Source organism: Balaenoptera borealis (assembly GCF_965194805.1).
Source record: "Balaenoptera borealis genome assembly, chromosome: 2".
Taxonomy (NCBI): Eukaryota; Metazoa; Chordata; class Mammalia; order Artiodactyla; family Balaenopteridae; genus Balaenoptera; species Balaenoptera borealis.
In genome coordinates, this window is record NC_138867.1 from 154910989 (window position 1) to 154927456 (window position 16468).

At 40.7% G+C, this 16468-nt stretch overlaps 1 protein-coding gene across 1 annotated transcript in view; it reads left to right on the forward strand.

Moving 5' to 3' along the window:
* DOCK2 (dedicator of cytokinesis 2) overlaps positions 1–16468 on the forward strand; it is a 426319-nt gene that overhangs the window by 111219 nt on the left and 298632 nt on the right. The window contains exons 24-25 of the mRNA XM_082378747.1: positions 2979–3049; positions 4835–4941. Of these exons, the coding sequence (XP_082234873.1) occupies positions 2979–3049; positions 4835–4941 (178 nt within the window). The remainder of the gene's footprint in view (positions 1–2978; positions 3050–4834; positions 4942–16468) is intronic.

The following is a 16468-nucleotide window of genomic DNA, read 5'->3' on the forward strand; positions in this document are numbered from 1 at the left end:
TTTTTTTTTTAACATCTTTATTTGGGTATAATTGCTTTACAATGGTATGTTAGTTTCTGCTTTATAACAAGGTTAATCAGCTATACATATACATATATCCCCATATCTCCTCCCTCTTGCATCTCCCTCCACCCTCCCTATCCTACCCCTCTAGGTGGTCACAAAGCACCGAGCTGATCTCCTTGTGCTATGTGGCTGCTTCCCTCTAGCTATCTGTTTTACATTTGGTAGTGTATATATGTCCATGCCACTCTCTCACTTCGTCCCAGCTTACCCTTCCCCCTCCCGTGTCCTCAAGTCCATTCTCTACGTATGCATCTTTATTCCTGTCCTGCCCCTAGGTTCTTCAGAACCATTTTTTTTTTTTTTTGGTAGATTTTTTGATGATGGCCATTCTGATGGGTGCGAGGTGATACCTCATTGTAGTTTTGATTTACGTTTCTCTAATGATTAGTGATGTTGAGCATCCTTTCATGTGTTTGTTGGCAATCTGTATATCTTCTTTGGAGAAATGTCTATTTAGGTCTTCCGCCCATTTTTGGATTGGGTTGTTTGTTTTTTTGATATTGAGCTGCATGACCTGCTTGTAAATTTTGGAGATTAATCCTTTGTCAGTTGCTTCATTTGCAAATATTTTCTTCCATTCTGAGGGTTGTCTTTTCGTCTTATTTATGTTTTCCTTTGCTGTGCAAAAGCTTTTAAGTTTCATTAGGTCCCATTTGTTTATTTTTGTTTTTATTTCCATTTCTCTAGGAGGTGGGTCAAAAAGGATCTTGCTGTGATTTATGTCATAGAGCATTCTGCCTATGTTTTCCTCGAAGAGTTTGATAGTGTCTGGCCTTACATTTAGGTCTTTAATCCATTTTGAGTTTATTTTTGTGTATGGTGTTAGGGAGTGTTCTAATTCCGTTCTTTTACATGTAGCTGTGCAAAGGGCTTAATATTAATGAATTCCACATCAATAGGAAAAGACGTTACCCAAAAGAAAAATGGGGAAAGAATATAAACAAGCTATATATAGTAAATACAGTTGTTCAATAAATATAGAAAAGGTGCCCACCTGTACTAGATCCAAAAATTCGCAGATTACAGTTGCAAATTATGTATCAGATTGACAAAATGAGACAGATTTGTATACGAGTGTTAGCAAGGTTATAGGGAAAGGAGTAGAAGGAAATTGATTACTGCTTCTTTCTAAGTTAATATGATATTATCTCCTAAAATGTGTATGTGTATACATTTGTATGTACATTTGCATATGTGTACATACATTTTACACACTAATTTCTCTTCAAGCAGCCCATCCATCACACAGGGGTTCTTACAGATACACAGATGTGTATTTTAATATTTTCTTACCACTTATTTTATAGTAAAGAAAAATAAAGATAGCATGGACTCTGTCAGTAAGGAGGACTTGGTGTACCCATGTGAACATTGTTGTGCAGTGATTAGAAATGAAGAGTGCACTCTATGAAGTGATGTGCAAAAATACTGGTGATAACATGGTTAACTGCAAAAAGCAAGTTACAGAACTGTATAATCACATACATGTGCACATGCACATGCATGCACACACACACAAACACATACTTGTTCATGCACAGAAAACAGTTGGGACTCACCACAATATTGACAGTGATCCCTTCTGAGGAGTAGGGATTGGGGCTGAGATGGAGATGTGGAACTTCAGGGACAATTTTCACCCTAATACTTGTGTGAATTTTTTTATATCAAACATATAATACTGACTTGTAAAAATCTTAACTAACAAGAAAAAAAAGCATGGTGGCATGGAGAAAAACAGTGCTGTTTGAGGGTTACAAGGAGTGGCTCTGTAAGTAGCCTGCCTGATTTTGAATCCTGGCTCTGCCACGTGCTAAACTTTGTGACCTAGTTAGTTATTGAATCTTGATGCCCTAGTGGTTCCTGATCTATGAAAATAGTGTATCCCTTGTAGGCTGAAATAAGGTTTAACAAAATAATCTAACAGCATGGTGTCTGCTCCACTGAACATTCTCAGAGGATAGTCATGATTGTTATTCATGTTAACTAAGAAGTGCAACTGTATATGGCTAGGATAAGATTTTCTTTAAAAAAAGAATTTTCTCTATTTTAATTTTGGTCTGTTTGTAAAAGGATGATACTTGTTGACTATAGAACACTTAGAATATACAGAAAAATAAAAAGAAAATATAAAATGGATACATCTACCAGATTTTTAAACATTATTTTCCAACTATGTGACTTACAACTCCTCCTGTGGAAATTACAGTCTACTCTGCTGTTTAGCAAATGGTGCTGTTTTGCAAGGGCCTGGGTCTTTTTCCCACCTCTGGATGTATCAGTTATCTTGCACAGAGGACAGAAACAATCCACCACAATGCCCAGTTTTCCTAACCCAGCTAGTGGACCAAAACATGCTGACAATTGTTCACACATTGGCCAGGGAGAGAAAATAGAAATAACTCAGTCCATGTCATCCTTGCCACCAACAAAACAATTCAAGCATACCATCTTCCAATAAAGATAGAAGTTATCCTTTACTGAGCACGCAGATATGTCTGGCTCTCTGCTGGATGCCACATTTATATTATTTTGAATCTCTGCAATCCTGCAAAATAGACATTATTTCCTCTATCTTATAGATAAGGAAATTGAGACATCAGAGAGGTTAAGTGTTTTGTCTAAAGTCACCTGGCCACTAAGGAGCAGACCCAGGATTTGACTGTAAGTGTGTATAACCTCAAAGTTTTTGATTTCTCTACTCTACATTTCTGCTCCTTTGAAGACAGAAGAAACTTTTGAAAGAAGTACACCTGGTGTTTCAGTCTACATGCAGAGTCTGAATCACTGTAGCAGTGCCCAGGATTCAGGATCATTTTCCCTTGATCTGTGTTATGTTGCAAAGTATTCTCACCACCAGACAGAGTTGTTGGCCGTGGGCACTGCTCATGTTTATTTCACTTTCTACCTAGGTGGCAGCTTTGAAATACATCCCATCTGTCCTCTATGATGTGGAAACCGTCTTTGATGCAAAGTTACTCAGGTGAGCTTATGGTGTGTACTTTCCTGGGCTCTGTTGTCAAGCCAGGGATTCAGAGGGAGAGGAGAGCTCTTGTGGGCAATTCCAGACGGGCACTCAGCGCGGGGACAGGGAGGACACATGGTCAGAGCTTCCTGCAGGGATATTGGTGTGGGATTTTTACAGTTTCATTGGGTTGTGTCAGATTTGGTGAAAACCAACTATAAAGTAAACATCCTTCTTTGACAATATCAGTGATGCAGAATACGAACATGTAGGTTAAAAAACTGATGTTTGGTGTAAATGTCTCCATTTCATCTGGGCTTGCAGGTTATTTTGGGGTTCCAGTCTTTGCCCTGTAAGCCCTGTAGTTAAAAATGGAGAACAGCCTATGGACACTTAATGGGATTATGAGATGGGCTCCCCTTCGCTCTCTCCTTCTTCACCCCATTCCTCTCATGGGAGGAACACATTATCTTACTGTGCGTATGCTCTTAGAATAGGGGCATCTGAGCCAGATAACGCCCTTTTCCTCTTTTTCCTAAATTCACTTAAGTTCCAAGATAACCTATAGAAGATTTTAAAAACTTTTTATATTGCAATACTTTTAGATTTGGAAAAGCGCTGCAGAGATAGTATAAAGAGAGTTCCTGCATACTTTTCACTCAGCTCCCCTTAATGTTCACATTTTAGATAACTACAGCATAGCTATCAAAACTAAGAAATAAATATGGGCACAATTCTATTCAGTGCATTCCAAACTTTATTCAGCTCTCATCAGTTTATCCACTGTTCGTATGAAGATTTCTTCTGGCTTCTTCTCATTCTTCTGGTTTCAAGCTAAATGTTATCTTCTTGGAGAAGCTACCTCTGAACATTGTGAATAAATTATATTCCTCCCTCAACCCCTGCACCATTACTCTCTGACACAACTCCCTATTCATTTCCTTCATTGCATCTATGGCCTTGTATTGATTTGCTTGCTTTTGTGTTGTACGCTGACCTCCATTAGAATGTAAGTTCCATGCCAATTGGGACCAAGTGTGTTCCTATTGTATCCCACTGCCCTGCACATTGCCTGTCACATATTAAGTAGATGCTTAATAAGGATTTGAAAGAATGAATAAACACAATGAGCTTATTTTGGAAAGCTGACAGGAGCTCTAATTTTGTTTCAGTGGTATTTTTATTTTCACTCTATTTGGAAAGAGCTATCTCCTTTTTCATATCCCAGACTGGTTCTAACCCACAACTTTTCAGAGTTTTTTAAAAAATTAAGGACCTTTTTTGATCTTAAGATTTATCATAAAACATTACTAAGCATAAAACATTAGTGAATAAAACAGCATGGCAATGAAATTAGAATCTGGTTTTGAACCCTTGTTTCTTTGACCCTCCCTAGCTGTGTAACTTTGGGAAAGTTAGTTAACCTTTTAAAACCTTACATTTCGCACTTGTAAAATTGAGATAAGCATTGGATCTATGTCATAGAATTATGAGGCTTAAATGGCAGAGTGGGTGTCAAGTGCAAAACATGTGCCTGATACACACAGTAAGTGGTTGGGTTTCTTGATATTATTTTCAGATTTCCACATCTCTTTGAACGCTGTCAGTATTCAACACTAAGACCAACTATGCATACTTACTGAAGGCTTATCATGCACGGAGGTGGGGGGCGAAGGGAGCAAGAGGTACATTGTTTCTGCCCCCGCAGAGCTGGCAGGCTGGGGATGGACAGACTGTAAGTGCCAGGAGGTGGCAGACATTGGTTTAACGAGCTCTGCGTGCTCTGGTTTTTCCTGCCCTTAGCCAACTCCTCTATGAGTTCTATACCTGCATCCCTCCCGAGAAACTCCAGAAGCAGAAAGTCCAGTCCATGAATGAGATAGTCCAGAGCAACCTCTTTAAAAAGCAAGGTGAGTGCAAAGCATCCTGGCCGGTTGGGGGTGCCAGAAAGCCCACGTGCTCATCACATGCTGCGCAGTTAGGCAATGTTTCTTCTCTAACCACTCCCTTGGTCTGAATGAAGGGGGAAAGCAGAAAGTAGCTGACGACTTAGATATCAGAATCTAAACTAATTTAAGGAAAACATAGGCTGAACTGTTTGTTTTTCCTGAGAAAGTTTACTGAGAGGCTAAATTTGGAGTCATTTTGCTGGGAGGTTTTTACTCTACATGAGGAGTAGGTAAAGTTCTGATCCCTTCACAGAGGTACCAGTGGCTTCAGTCTCCTGTTGTGTTTGCTTCCAGGGCCACTCACTGTATAAGCAAGCAAACACACATTTACTATATATTCTCCCCTGGTCTTTTATTACTACTCTCATAGTAGCATGTTATACAACTGCTCTGGACGTTGCCTTTCTTCACGTAACGGTATTTCCTGGAGAGCAGGAAATGACAGTGGACTTGGGCAATGGTTGTGGTCAGAGCTTTTGCTCACCCAAACTGATCTCTGGTAACCACCAGTCCCCAGCCAGCATCCCACAGTCAAGAGCCTTGGGGTTCCCTGTTTTTGAGATCGGTGGGCTGGATGGCCACACGTCCTCCAACTATGAGCAGGTAGGACTTAGATGTCAATATTCACCATTTCCTCCATCACTCCTCTCTGTGAGAAGCAAACTGTGCAAGAAATAAGAAGTCTTAGAAAGCAGAGGATCAGTCATCACCCACCCGGGATTTATTCAGAGTGAAGCCTGAATATTTATATATTAAAGATTCAGGAACCACTTCACTGTAAAGATTTTTCCCCCTTATGTCTGGTTAACATGGTGCATCCAAAATTGGTGTCTGAACCCCATCCCGTGGAATTAAAGTTAGGAGAAGGGCACAGGAAGAAAAGTGTTCTTGTGATTTTATATTCATGCCTGGAGTTTCCTGACCATTTAGACAGATGTGTGACAGCAGATTAATGCAGTACATACATGGTTTGTTTGTGCAAGGTGGTTTGTGTAAGGTGATTGGAAACTAATCCTGGTAAGTCTTGCTGTATGCCTTGTATTACTGGGGTTTTTTAAGTGAGCCTTCCTCGGTTTTCAGCTTCTGATTTCCATGTCGGAATAAATTACCCTCACTCTGAAAGCTTTGAAATATGCCTGCCCCTTCCTGCCCTGGCAGTCCCTTCCTGGATTTCAGGTGGTGTCACTGTCCAAGTGAAGTGAGTCCCATCCTAGGGGCGTGGCAAGGACGACTCTTGCTGCATGTGGTGCTGCACAGGCAGCGGAGAGCAAGGGCTGCTTGGCTCCTTTCACTGTTCAGAGCGGCCACCATTGTGAGGGGCCCGGCTCAGCATCGAGGCCAGCTGGAGTGTTAGCGCGGTCCTGGATTGGGCATGCGGTGGCAGCTCCAGCCTGGTAGAAGTAGGAGTGATTCCTTTGCTGGAGTCACATCTCCTGGGCTGACGGTTGCCCCTGAGGGTTAGCATAATCACAGGGCAGGCTGGACAGCTGCTGCTCACCAGTCCTGCTGCGTCTTTGAGTTTCAGATTCAGTAAAAACCCTCTGATTATTAATTGACAGAAGGCCAGCCCCAGTGTTGTACACAGTTACAAAAAAAAAATGCAAAATTCTTACCTTTACATACATACAGAGACTAGAAGTAGGTGAACAGAGAGCCCTTTGGGGACCCATTTTAAAGAGGGTGCAATGTATAATTAGTCTATCCGTCCTTGGTTCATGTGTGAAAGCACTATGCTCTTATGCACAGCTTAAAGGTAACTCTTCTCCCACTGTTTATTTGCTAAGTGAACCCTCTTACAAAAGTAACCCAAAAGAGGAAAAGAATCTGAAAAAGAATATATATATATATACATACACATATATATATATATCTGTATATATATGTATGTATGTATATATATATATAAAAAACGGAATCACTTTGCTGTACACCTGAAACTAATACAACATTGTAAATCAACTATACTTCAATTAAAAAAACAAATTAAAAAAAAAACCCAAGGGAAACTTCAGCTCAGCCTTCTCCTTAAATCCTCAAGTTCCAAGTGAATACAATCTGAATTCATACGCACAAACTTACTGGGTGTCTGGGGCTCTTGGGTGAGTGTCTCCTTTATACCCTGAAGTAAGGTGAGTTTGATTCCTTGGCCAAGTCTGAGTTATAATGAAATCCCTTCTGTTGTTCTCCCTGTGAAGTGTCCTGTGCCTCAGGGATGCAGTTTGCTTTAAGCCTGTACTTATCTAACTGCCAGATGTGCAAATTGCCTGGAGTATTGTCGGTGACATTAGCTTGTACTCACAGCCTTGAACACTTGTATTGACATCAAGCAGAGGAACCAGAAGGCTTTTAAGCACTTTCCGAAATGTTGGCAGAGTATCCTATTGGCCTCTCTTCAGGAGGGTCCTATGCCGAAGGGGGAGAAGTTTACTGGTCAAGGGCAGTGGTTCTTGGGTTGGATTCCTAGTGTAGCCCCTTTTCAGCTGTGTGACCATGGGCGATTTACTTAACCTCTCTGATCCTCAGTAAGCTCATCTGTAAAATGGGAAAAATGATAGCAATGTCTGTCTTAGAAGGTTGTTGTGTGGGCTGATGAGACCAACAGTGCATTTAAAGTGCTTATCAAAGCAATATAATATCCCATACTAAGTGATCACTGTTATTACTGGTGTGGTTATTATTTCTGCTGCTCCTTTCATTTTCCCAACGTCTATCCTAACCTTCAGGTTCTTTGCAATAAGGGCATCCCTTCATAGTTGATAGTTGCACATAACCCTAAGCTAAGTTTCCTTGTTTCCCTGAAAGCTGTGTGTTTTTCTCCAGGGTCTGAGAAGCACAGGACTTAAGGAACAAAAGGCCTTGGTCTGTATCCATGTCCCATTCCTGCTTTGAATGGTTTTTCCAATTTTTATTTCATTTCCCTAGAGTGTTTTTGCATAGGGCCTGTGCGATCTGAGCCCAGAGGAATAGGTCAGGGTGAGATGTTTGTGGTTTCTCACCTCATTGTTTACCTTGCTGCAGGCCTCAATATAGTTACATAGTTTGGGACACTTGACAGACATCCTCTAGGATGGTTTGCTCCTTGGGGCTCTTTTAAAACATACACACACACACACTTTTTAATTCTTTCTTCTTTCATGGAGGCAATTAGCCTCCATTCGCCTCAACTTTTACTTGACCTATGATCCTGAGTAAAGTACTTAATCCTTATAAGTCTCAATTTCCTCGGCTGTGAAGTGGGAATAACCACAGAACGAGTCTCATTGGGTTTTTGTGCAGACTCAGTGGCATAATGTGACTTGTTAGCCTGGGGTATGAGGGAGTCAGGGGTCACCAGCAGCCGAGGTCCTTCAGGGAGTGGCTTGCCCTGTGTGAATGACTTCAGGGTTCAGGGGGAGGAGAATTGGGGAATCTATGGAGATGCATTTCCTGTTTTCTCCAGCCCAAGCGCAGACTTGCCTGGTGTTGATGATGGGAGAAAGGATGAATAGGTATGCCCTGAGAAAGCTCTTGAGGGGAGTCTGCGAGAAAACCAAACCTTCTGTTCCTTTGGAACAGATTTATCCCTACTTAGAACCTAATCTCTAAGTAATGTGTCTTTTTCGTCTGATGCTAATCAGATGTGCCATCTGGTTCAGTGTAAACTGCTTTAGGATCCACACTGCTCACTTCTCAACTTCCAAAACAAACAGGGGGTGGGGGGAAGACAGAGAGAGACAGAGAGAAACAGAGAGAGACACAGAGAGAGAGGGACCAACGGGGAGACAGAGAAAGAGAGAGAGACAAAGACAGACAGAGATCTGACAGAGATATAGAAACTCTTTCAATGTTTGTTTTCAGCTAGTGGGATTTTCTTTGGAAACTTTGGTGAGAAGCCGTTCTCTGAACACAAAGCATCCAGTTTTCCTTTTATCAAGATGTAGTTTCCTTCTTTCCCCCTCTTCTTATCTGTTGCCCACAGTATCTGGAGCTGCTAGGACCTCAGTTCACAATGGGCTAGGCCTCTGTGGTGGGAGGGGGCACAGACATCACTGTCCAGTGCCCTAAGGGGGGTTATCTTTTCTAACCTCACATCATTGCAACACTGGTCTGGAATAGAGAAAAGTCCTCTCATTCTAACAGTTATTACTTTGCTTGGTGAACTTACGTAACATCTCTGAGCCTCCGGGGTTCCACATCTGAAAAATGTGAGTAGCAATGTTGCCATTAGAGTATGGACTTTTGGTTTAGGAAATCCCCTGTTTCTGATCCTGACTTGATCACTTACTAGCTCTGTGTTCCTTTAAACAAGTAACCTCTTTGAGGCTTGGTTTCTTTAGCTACAAAAATGAGATCATGCATGTAAAACAACTAGTAGAGTGCCTGACACAGTTGCTGCTTATTTGAAGACATTTATTGTATCCACTGTATAACAGTAATAACCACAGGAATAATAATGACATCAACTGCATCTTAAAGGAAGAGACATTTATTAAATGCCAGCTATATATTATTTGCTATATAGGACATAAACATATAGTAAATTCTTACAACCCAATTACATAGGTATAATTATTCTCATCTTATAGATGGGAAAACCAAGGCCTAGAGAGTCAAGTAGCTTTCATTCCAATGAGACCAAGGGTTATATTACAATGTATTAGCGCATTAGTGTATTTGGCTATGTGATTCTGCGGTAACAAATCGATCTCCAAATATCAGTGATTTAACAATGTAAAGGTTTATTTCTCTCTTGTGCAAAGTCTGATAAAGGTCAGGAAGGTCGGACGCCTTTTGTCCCTTGTGAAGCTACGCCCGCTTGTACCCATGGCCTCTTTGCAGCAGGGAAGAGAGCGAGGAAGGAAGTACAACCACTTTCAACTACATCAGCCTGAAAGTGACACCCAGAGAGTCCACCCGCAGTCCACTGGCCAGACCCCATCACATGTTCCCAACCTAGTTGCAAGGGAATCTGGGAAGTGAAGGGAAATGCACAGAATATTTGATGACCGTCTCTGCTACCCATAGGTAGCAGTGGTGGAGCTGGATTTGGAACACAAGTCCTTTGAATAACAAAACTCCTCTTCTTTCCACTACACCAGGCTTTGTTCTTTTAATGAATAAAAAGGAGAAGATATGTTTATTTTCTTGTTGAAAATGCTTCCTTCTCCATGTTAGAAAAAAGTGCCACATTGTTCCTCCTGAGAGATTTTTTTCTTCCTTCCTCACTCTCTGCCCCTGTTCCAAATAATGGGCAACTCTCTGACAGCTGTGTACGGGGACCTTTGCTTGGGCAGGAGATGGGACTCTAGATGCCAGTGGTTGCTATGTCACTGCAGGTTTTTAAAGCACAGCCTTCCTGCAGTGAGAAGTGGTATAAGCAGGCTGCCTGGGACTTGGGATGTCCACATCAGGCTGGGTACTGAGACTGCTGTGAAAGACAAGGCAGTAAAGGAACAAGTCCTCTTCCTCCGAGGACATGATCTAGGCTCCTGGCTGGCTCCTCGTCTCTCCTGGCACCATACATGACTTTCCACAATTCTTTTCTTCGTGAATACTGCCTGGAATACCTTCTACCGCACCCCACCCCCACCCCATTCCCTACTCCCACCCCTGGACACACTAACTAGTAACTCCCACTCATCCCTTTAAGACCCTGACCCGAGGTCAGGTGTGCAGTGCGTCTGCCCTGATGTCTCAGGCATCTCAACCTAGTCCCATTCTACATTTACTCAGTCCCTGCTGCAGGACAGGCCCTGGGGCGGTAGTGGGGATACAGCCGGTGCCAGTTTGCACATTTCTGCACCACGCTCAATGTGCAAAGACGATGAAGCTTCTTGGTTTTGTTTGTTCTAAATCTAATCTAATCTTTTTGAGTCTCCACCTCACTTTGTACTGTGGCATCTTAAAATTTTCAATCAGTGACATCTTGTGGCTTCAGAATTAACAAGTCTTTCTGATTCAAAATAGTTCCCCTTCCCTCTCCAAAACAGTGTCTGGGACGAGGTCCCAGGGACCCAATTAGGAAAGGGAAGAGAGACTCTGCTTTTGCCTTTTCCCACAACCTATCTAAAATATCTCTCTTTGGGACTTTAGCCCAAGGGGGAGATGTTGGGACACACATGTCTTGTGGCTTCAGGGGCCGCTACCTTTTTGCTCTATGATATCTTCTTTTCTGAGGAAGCCTTCCTCATCTCTCTTCCCTGGGGCTATAAAAGTGGAATGGCTGCCAGGGGTCTTGACCAATGGGGGGAAGTGTGACAGTAGAGAGTAGCACATTCAGAATACTATCCTGGATTCTCAAAGGGGATAAAACGACGTAGAATCTCTGAGAGGAAGATTTCTCAGACCTTAGGTGCATCTGGGAAGTTTACTAAAATTGCAGAATCCTGGACCCTACCCCAAAGATTCTGACACTGCAGATCTGGGCAGGGGCCAGGGATGTGCATGGTATCAGCCCTCCAAGGGGACTCTGATGCAGGTGGCCCCCTGACTGACCCTCTCTAGTTGGCAAGCGGAGCTCCTAGAGCCTGAGTGGGGGAGGGAGAGCAGTGCAGCAAAGAGGAGCAGATCCCACAGCACACAGCAGAGACCTCACCCTGACACTTGGCATTTCTCTCTCTCATTGTCTGTTGATGCGACTATCTATGCTGATGGAGAGAACTCCGTAAGGATAAGGGATATATATTCTTTCTTTATGTGCCTAGTCTGCCTAGGGTCTCACTGATATCCACTCTCAGAAACTAGTCTGTGCACCTGGGCAGTAAAATATACCGTTATTCAGTGGCCAGTGTCCCTTAAAAAAAAGGAAGAGGGAAGATGGGACCTCAGTTGTAGAGAACAGGGGTTGTCATAGTACCCGATTCATAATGTAGCTCATCACTGGTCCACACAAGGGCTTGCTTTTATTTATTAACATATTTAGTTAGTTATTTTTAATAATAAATTAAACATCCTTGCACTCACCACCCAAACCAAAAACTAGAAACTGAACAATCAACTACATGTAACTATGTGTGTCTTTCCCCACCTAAGGTAACCCATTCTTGAATCTTTTATTAATCATTCCACTGCTTTAATGCAGTGTTACTGCATCTTTACATATTTCTAGTGTTTTGGTTATTTTAGCTTTAAAAAGAAGGGTATTGAACTATGAGTAATTTGAAGGGACTTACTTTTTTCACTTAATATTATACTAAAATTCATTCATATTACAAACTGTTGGAGTTCATTTTTTTGATGAGTGTAGAAAATTCTATTGTGTCAATAAGCCATAGTTTATTCACTCATGCTTTCAATTTTAGGCACTTGGGTTGTTTCGGATTTTTTTTTTTTTAATTGTAAGCATTGCTGCTAAGAATATTCTTGTACATGTCTCTTTTTGTACACGTTCAAGAGTCTCTGTGGGGCATATAACTACCAGTAGATTTGCTTGGTCATGGGAGATCTGAATATTTAACTTCAGGAGATAGTGCTAAACTGTTTTCCAAAGGTGGTTGCACTCATTTACTCTCCCAGCAATAATGGATGAGAGATTATGAGGATCTGCATTCTCTTCAACACTTGATATTGTCCCAATTTAAAAATTTGCCAATTAAATGTGTGTAACGTATGTCATCACTGTCTTGATGTGCAGTTTCTTGATCACCAATGACACTGAAAATCTTTCCTTGTGTTTCTTTGTCACTTGTGTTTCATGTCTGTGATATGTCTGTCCGTGACTTTTGTCCATTTTTCTTTTGGGTTGGTTGTATTTCTCTTATTAACTTGCAGGATATTTTATATATTCTTCATACTCATGTTTTGCTGATTTTATGTATTATGAGAATCTTCTTCCCACTTACAACTTGTCTTTTCATTTTACTTAAGATGTATTTTTTTTCATTTCTTACTCTTTGTACAGATTTATCCATCATTTTAACAGTCAAATCTTTTTGTGTCATCTTTAAGAAATCTTTCTCAATACCAAAGTGTGAAAGATTTTCATTTATATTTTTACTAAGAATTTCATAGTTTTGTTTTTGATACACAAGTCCTTAATCAACCTGTAGAGCTTATGTTTTATGTATGGTGTGAGGTAGGAGAGTCTGATTTTGTCTCTTTGGCCATTTGGCCACATAGCGTTCCCGGTTTCAAGCGTTGGGCAGTCTTTCCTTTCTCCAAGTCAGTGTCATTTTCCATTTCCAGGACAGTGCTCTTCCCTAGGGACTTGAGGGCAGGGTTGCTGGAGCCTGGATTCAATCCCTGGTCCACAGTGTGCAGTTTCTCTGTGTTACTTGTGGGTGGAAGGGTCAGAAGGGTCAGGAGAAAGGGATAGCCTCTCCTTCCCAAGCAAGGCCCCAAATTAGACTCCTGTGTTATGTTAGCATTCTAGGAACTATGTCCCAAGAAATAACACTTCTCCAGGTTTTGGACCTTCTCAGTTATGAAAAAAATGAGATGGTTTCTTGGAATGATCATTTTTCTTATAGCAAGATATTTCTTGGGCCCATGGGGCAAGCTTCTTGTAGTTTCTTTATGTATCTGATAGAAAGAGCACTGAACTGAGAGTGAGGAGACCTGAATAATAGCAACAACAATAATGTCAGCAGTAGCAACTGTAGGTGAGGTTTACTGAGTGCTTATTATACACCAGGCACTGCGACAAACACTGATGTACATTATCTCATTTACTGCACAGTTGTGTGATCTTCGGCAGGTCACTTAAGCTCTGTAGAACAACTATAAAATCATGAGACTGAGCAAGATTTTCCAGAGCTCTACCAACATGGAAATCTTTGATTTATAAAATCATTCCCTGAGTGACAATGGCAATACTGCTGAATCTTTCTAACATCATATAGTGCCTAAAAACACCTTCTCCCATATATTGATTGCTCCCAACACTTCTAAATGTCCTGCCTGAGCTGGGAGTGAGGAATGAGGATATTTTATAGACGGTTAAACGGATGCAGGGAAATGGCACGATGCCCTCAGGATCACACAGCAAGGCTCAGAACCCTGGAAAAGCTAAAAGGATTTACTTACTGGAGCCAATTTATCTTCTTCCAGAAAGAGCTGTTGAGTTTTGAGAATCTAAGATTTTTCTCCTCAGAGCATTTGGGGGCATCGAAGATCTTTCTTCAAATAGGGGCTTGCCCCTCCCACCTGCAGTGTTACAAAGCTACCTCCAGTTCCAAAACGTCCCTTCTACACTTGCAGATCTGAGAAGGGGCTGTTCCTTACATCTCTTTCCTTTTCGATGTGACTGATCACAGAATTCAGTCTCAGAAAGAAACCTTCAGATCCAGAATCAGAGAAGACAGTGATTTAATAAGCTGCAGAACAAAGCCAAGAGAGATTTATTAAAGTGTCCTCTTTTTTTTTTTGGCTGAAGTTGAAAAAAAAAGTTAGCATACAATCAAAGAAAAGAATCCCCTTGAACCGCCTCAAATACTTAGAATAGCAGCTTTTAATGACATTACAGAATACAGTTTAATTAGGGGTGGAGTGTGGGGCAGAGAATCCCAGATTACTTCTTTAATGGTAAACTAAATCAACTCTTGTGCAATTTAAAAATATTTACCTCATTAAAACTAGAGAAGAGCAAATTCAGACTGTTCTTAACACCTTTCAATCCATGTTCCATGGGATTTTTTCCAATTTTGGAGTGACAGTGCAAACACACAAAAGGATAGAGTTTATATAAATCTTTAAAAGGTTATATGTTTACTCCAAATTTTTTGTTTGTTTTCATTGTGAAGTTACAGTTATAGATGGTTTGAATTATAGTGAGGCAGGTTTTAAAATGTTCAGAGACTTTTATGTTGACCTGTTTAAGTTTGATTTTGCTGATTTTTTTTCTCCACATCTTCCTAGAATAGGAGAAAGTTTCCTTAAGACCATGATACAGTTGAATTGAAGACCAGCTGAAGATTTAATTCAATAATATTTATTGAAAAGCTAAAAATGTAGCAACACTGTGTGATGGGAAATGTGAAAGAAATACAGTAATAAATAATTTCATGGTCACCATTTATTTAACTATTATTTTGTGGCAGGCACTATGCTAAGCCTTTTCACACATTATCTCATTTCATTATCATGACATCCCTGTAAAGTGCAGATATTAATACCCCATTTTACAGGTGAGGAAACTGAAGGTTAGAGAGGTTGGGAAACTTGCCAAGAGTCATAGATCAAGTAGCATGGCAGGGCCAGGATTCCAAATGGGGTCTGTCTGATTTCAGCATCCACTCTCTAAACTGCTGTGCAATATGGCATCTGGAACAGAAAGTTTTCAGCGCCCCCCAGGGAGCTTACAGTTGGGAGAGAAAAGACTTACCCCAAAGATCTTCAAACTTGAGCCCACATAGGCCATGAAGGTAATAGAAATGAAGGTACAGAGTGATAGTTATTATGCCGTTTTATATAGTAACCTAAGCAAATATATTAAATATATATTGTGTATGTAATATATAATATATATAACCTAAGCAAATATATTATGCATATACACACACACACACACACACACACACACACACTTAATGTCATCTTCAGTTATATTTTTTACAACAGATTTTCCATTTGCCTAGTAAACATGTGAGAACTTCCTTCACAAAGAAATGTGACTCCTTTCATTTTTTCCCTAAAACACAGTGCCATTTGGTCAGTCATTCCTTTCCCCACCTTTGACAGAGATAAGTATACAGAAAAATATTTCTCTACTATTAAGGAAACAAGAGCGGAAATGATCAATCCACACTCAGCTCAGAGTGGGGAGCAATAGGGAGCAGTGAGGACTGGGGCAAAGTCCATGTCATTGGGTATAAAGGACAGCTGTGAATCAATGCTAAGTGATTGTTACTATCTATGTCAATATATGGGCTCAATGCTACCTGATCTCTTTTTTTTTTTTTTTTTTTGAGAGAAGTCCCACAAATTTTTTTTTATGGGAAACCTGCTGATTTAGTTTTTAAACGATATTTTCAGGCTGAATAAAATCTGCATATGGACCCAGCACAGCAGCCTCTGGTGTAAATTTATAATTTACAGGGTTTTAAATAATTTATAGGGTTTTAATAAGTGTATTATAAATTTATAGAGTTATTTACAAATAATCCCATAAGAATGACTACTATTGGAGTTCAGTGAGAATAGTGCTTTTGGAATGTTGAGGACAAGAAGAGGTAGGATGTCAGCTGAACTTTGAGGGGTAGTGAGCATGATGTAGGCCCTCTCCAGAGAACAGTCTTTGGGGAGAACTTGCAGTGTCAGGGCTGGAGCACTGTCTCACTGAAGACCACTGCCTTTCAAGCCTTGAGAGAACTCAGGGTTCATCCTTGCCTGACACATTCCCTTGCTAATGAGGGCCTCAGACCACACCATAACCTCTATCAGGCATTCTCCCGGGAATGCTGGACCATTGTTGGAAAAAATGACGTTTATTGTTTATAGAAATTAGTATTATAAAAATATTGTGTTTTTGTATAATATTTGGAAGTAAATAAAAGCACCTATGATCTCATGA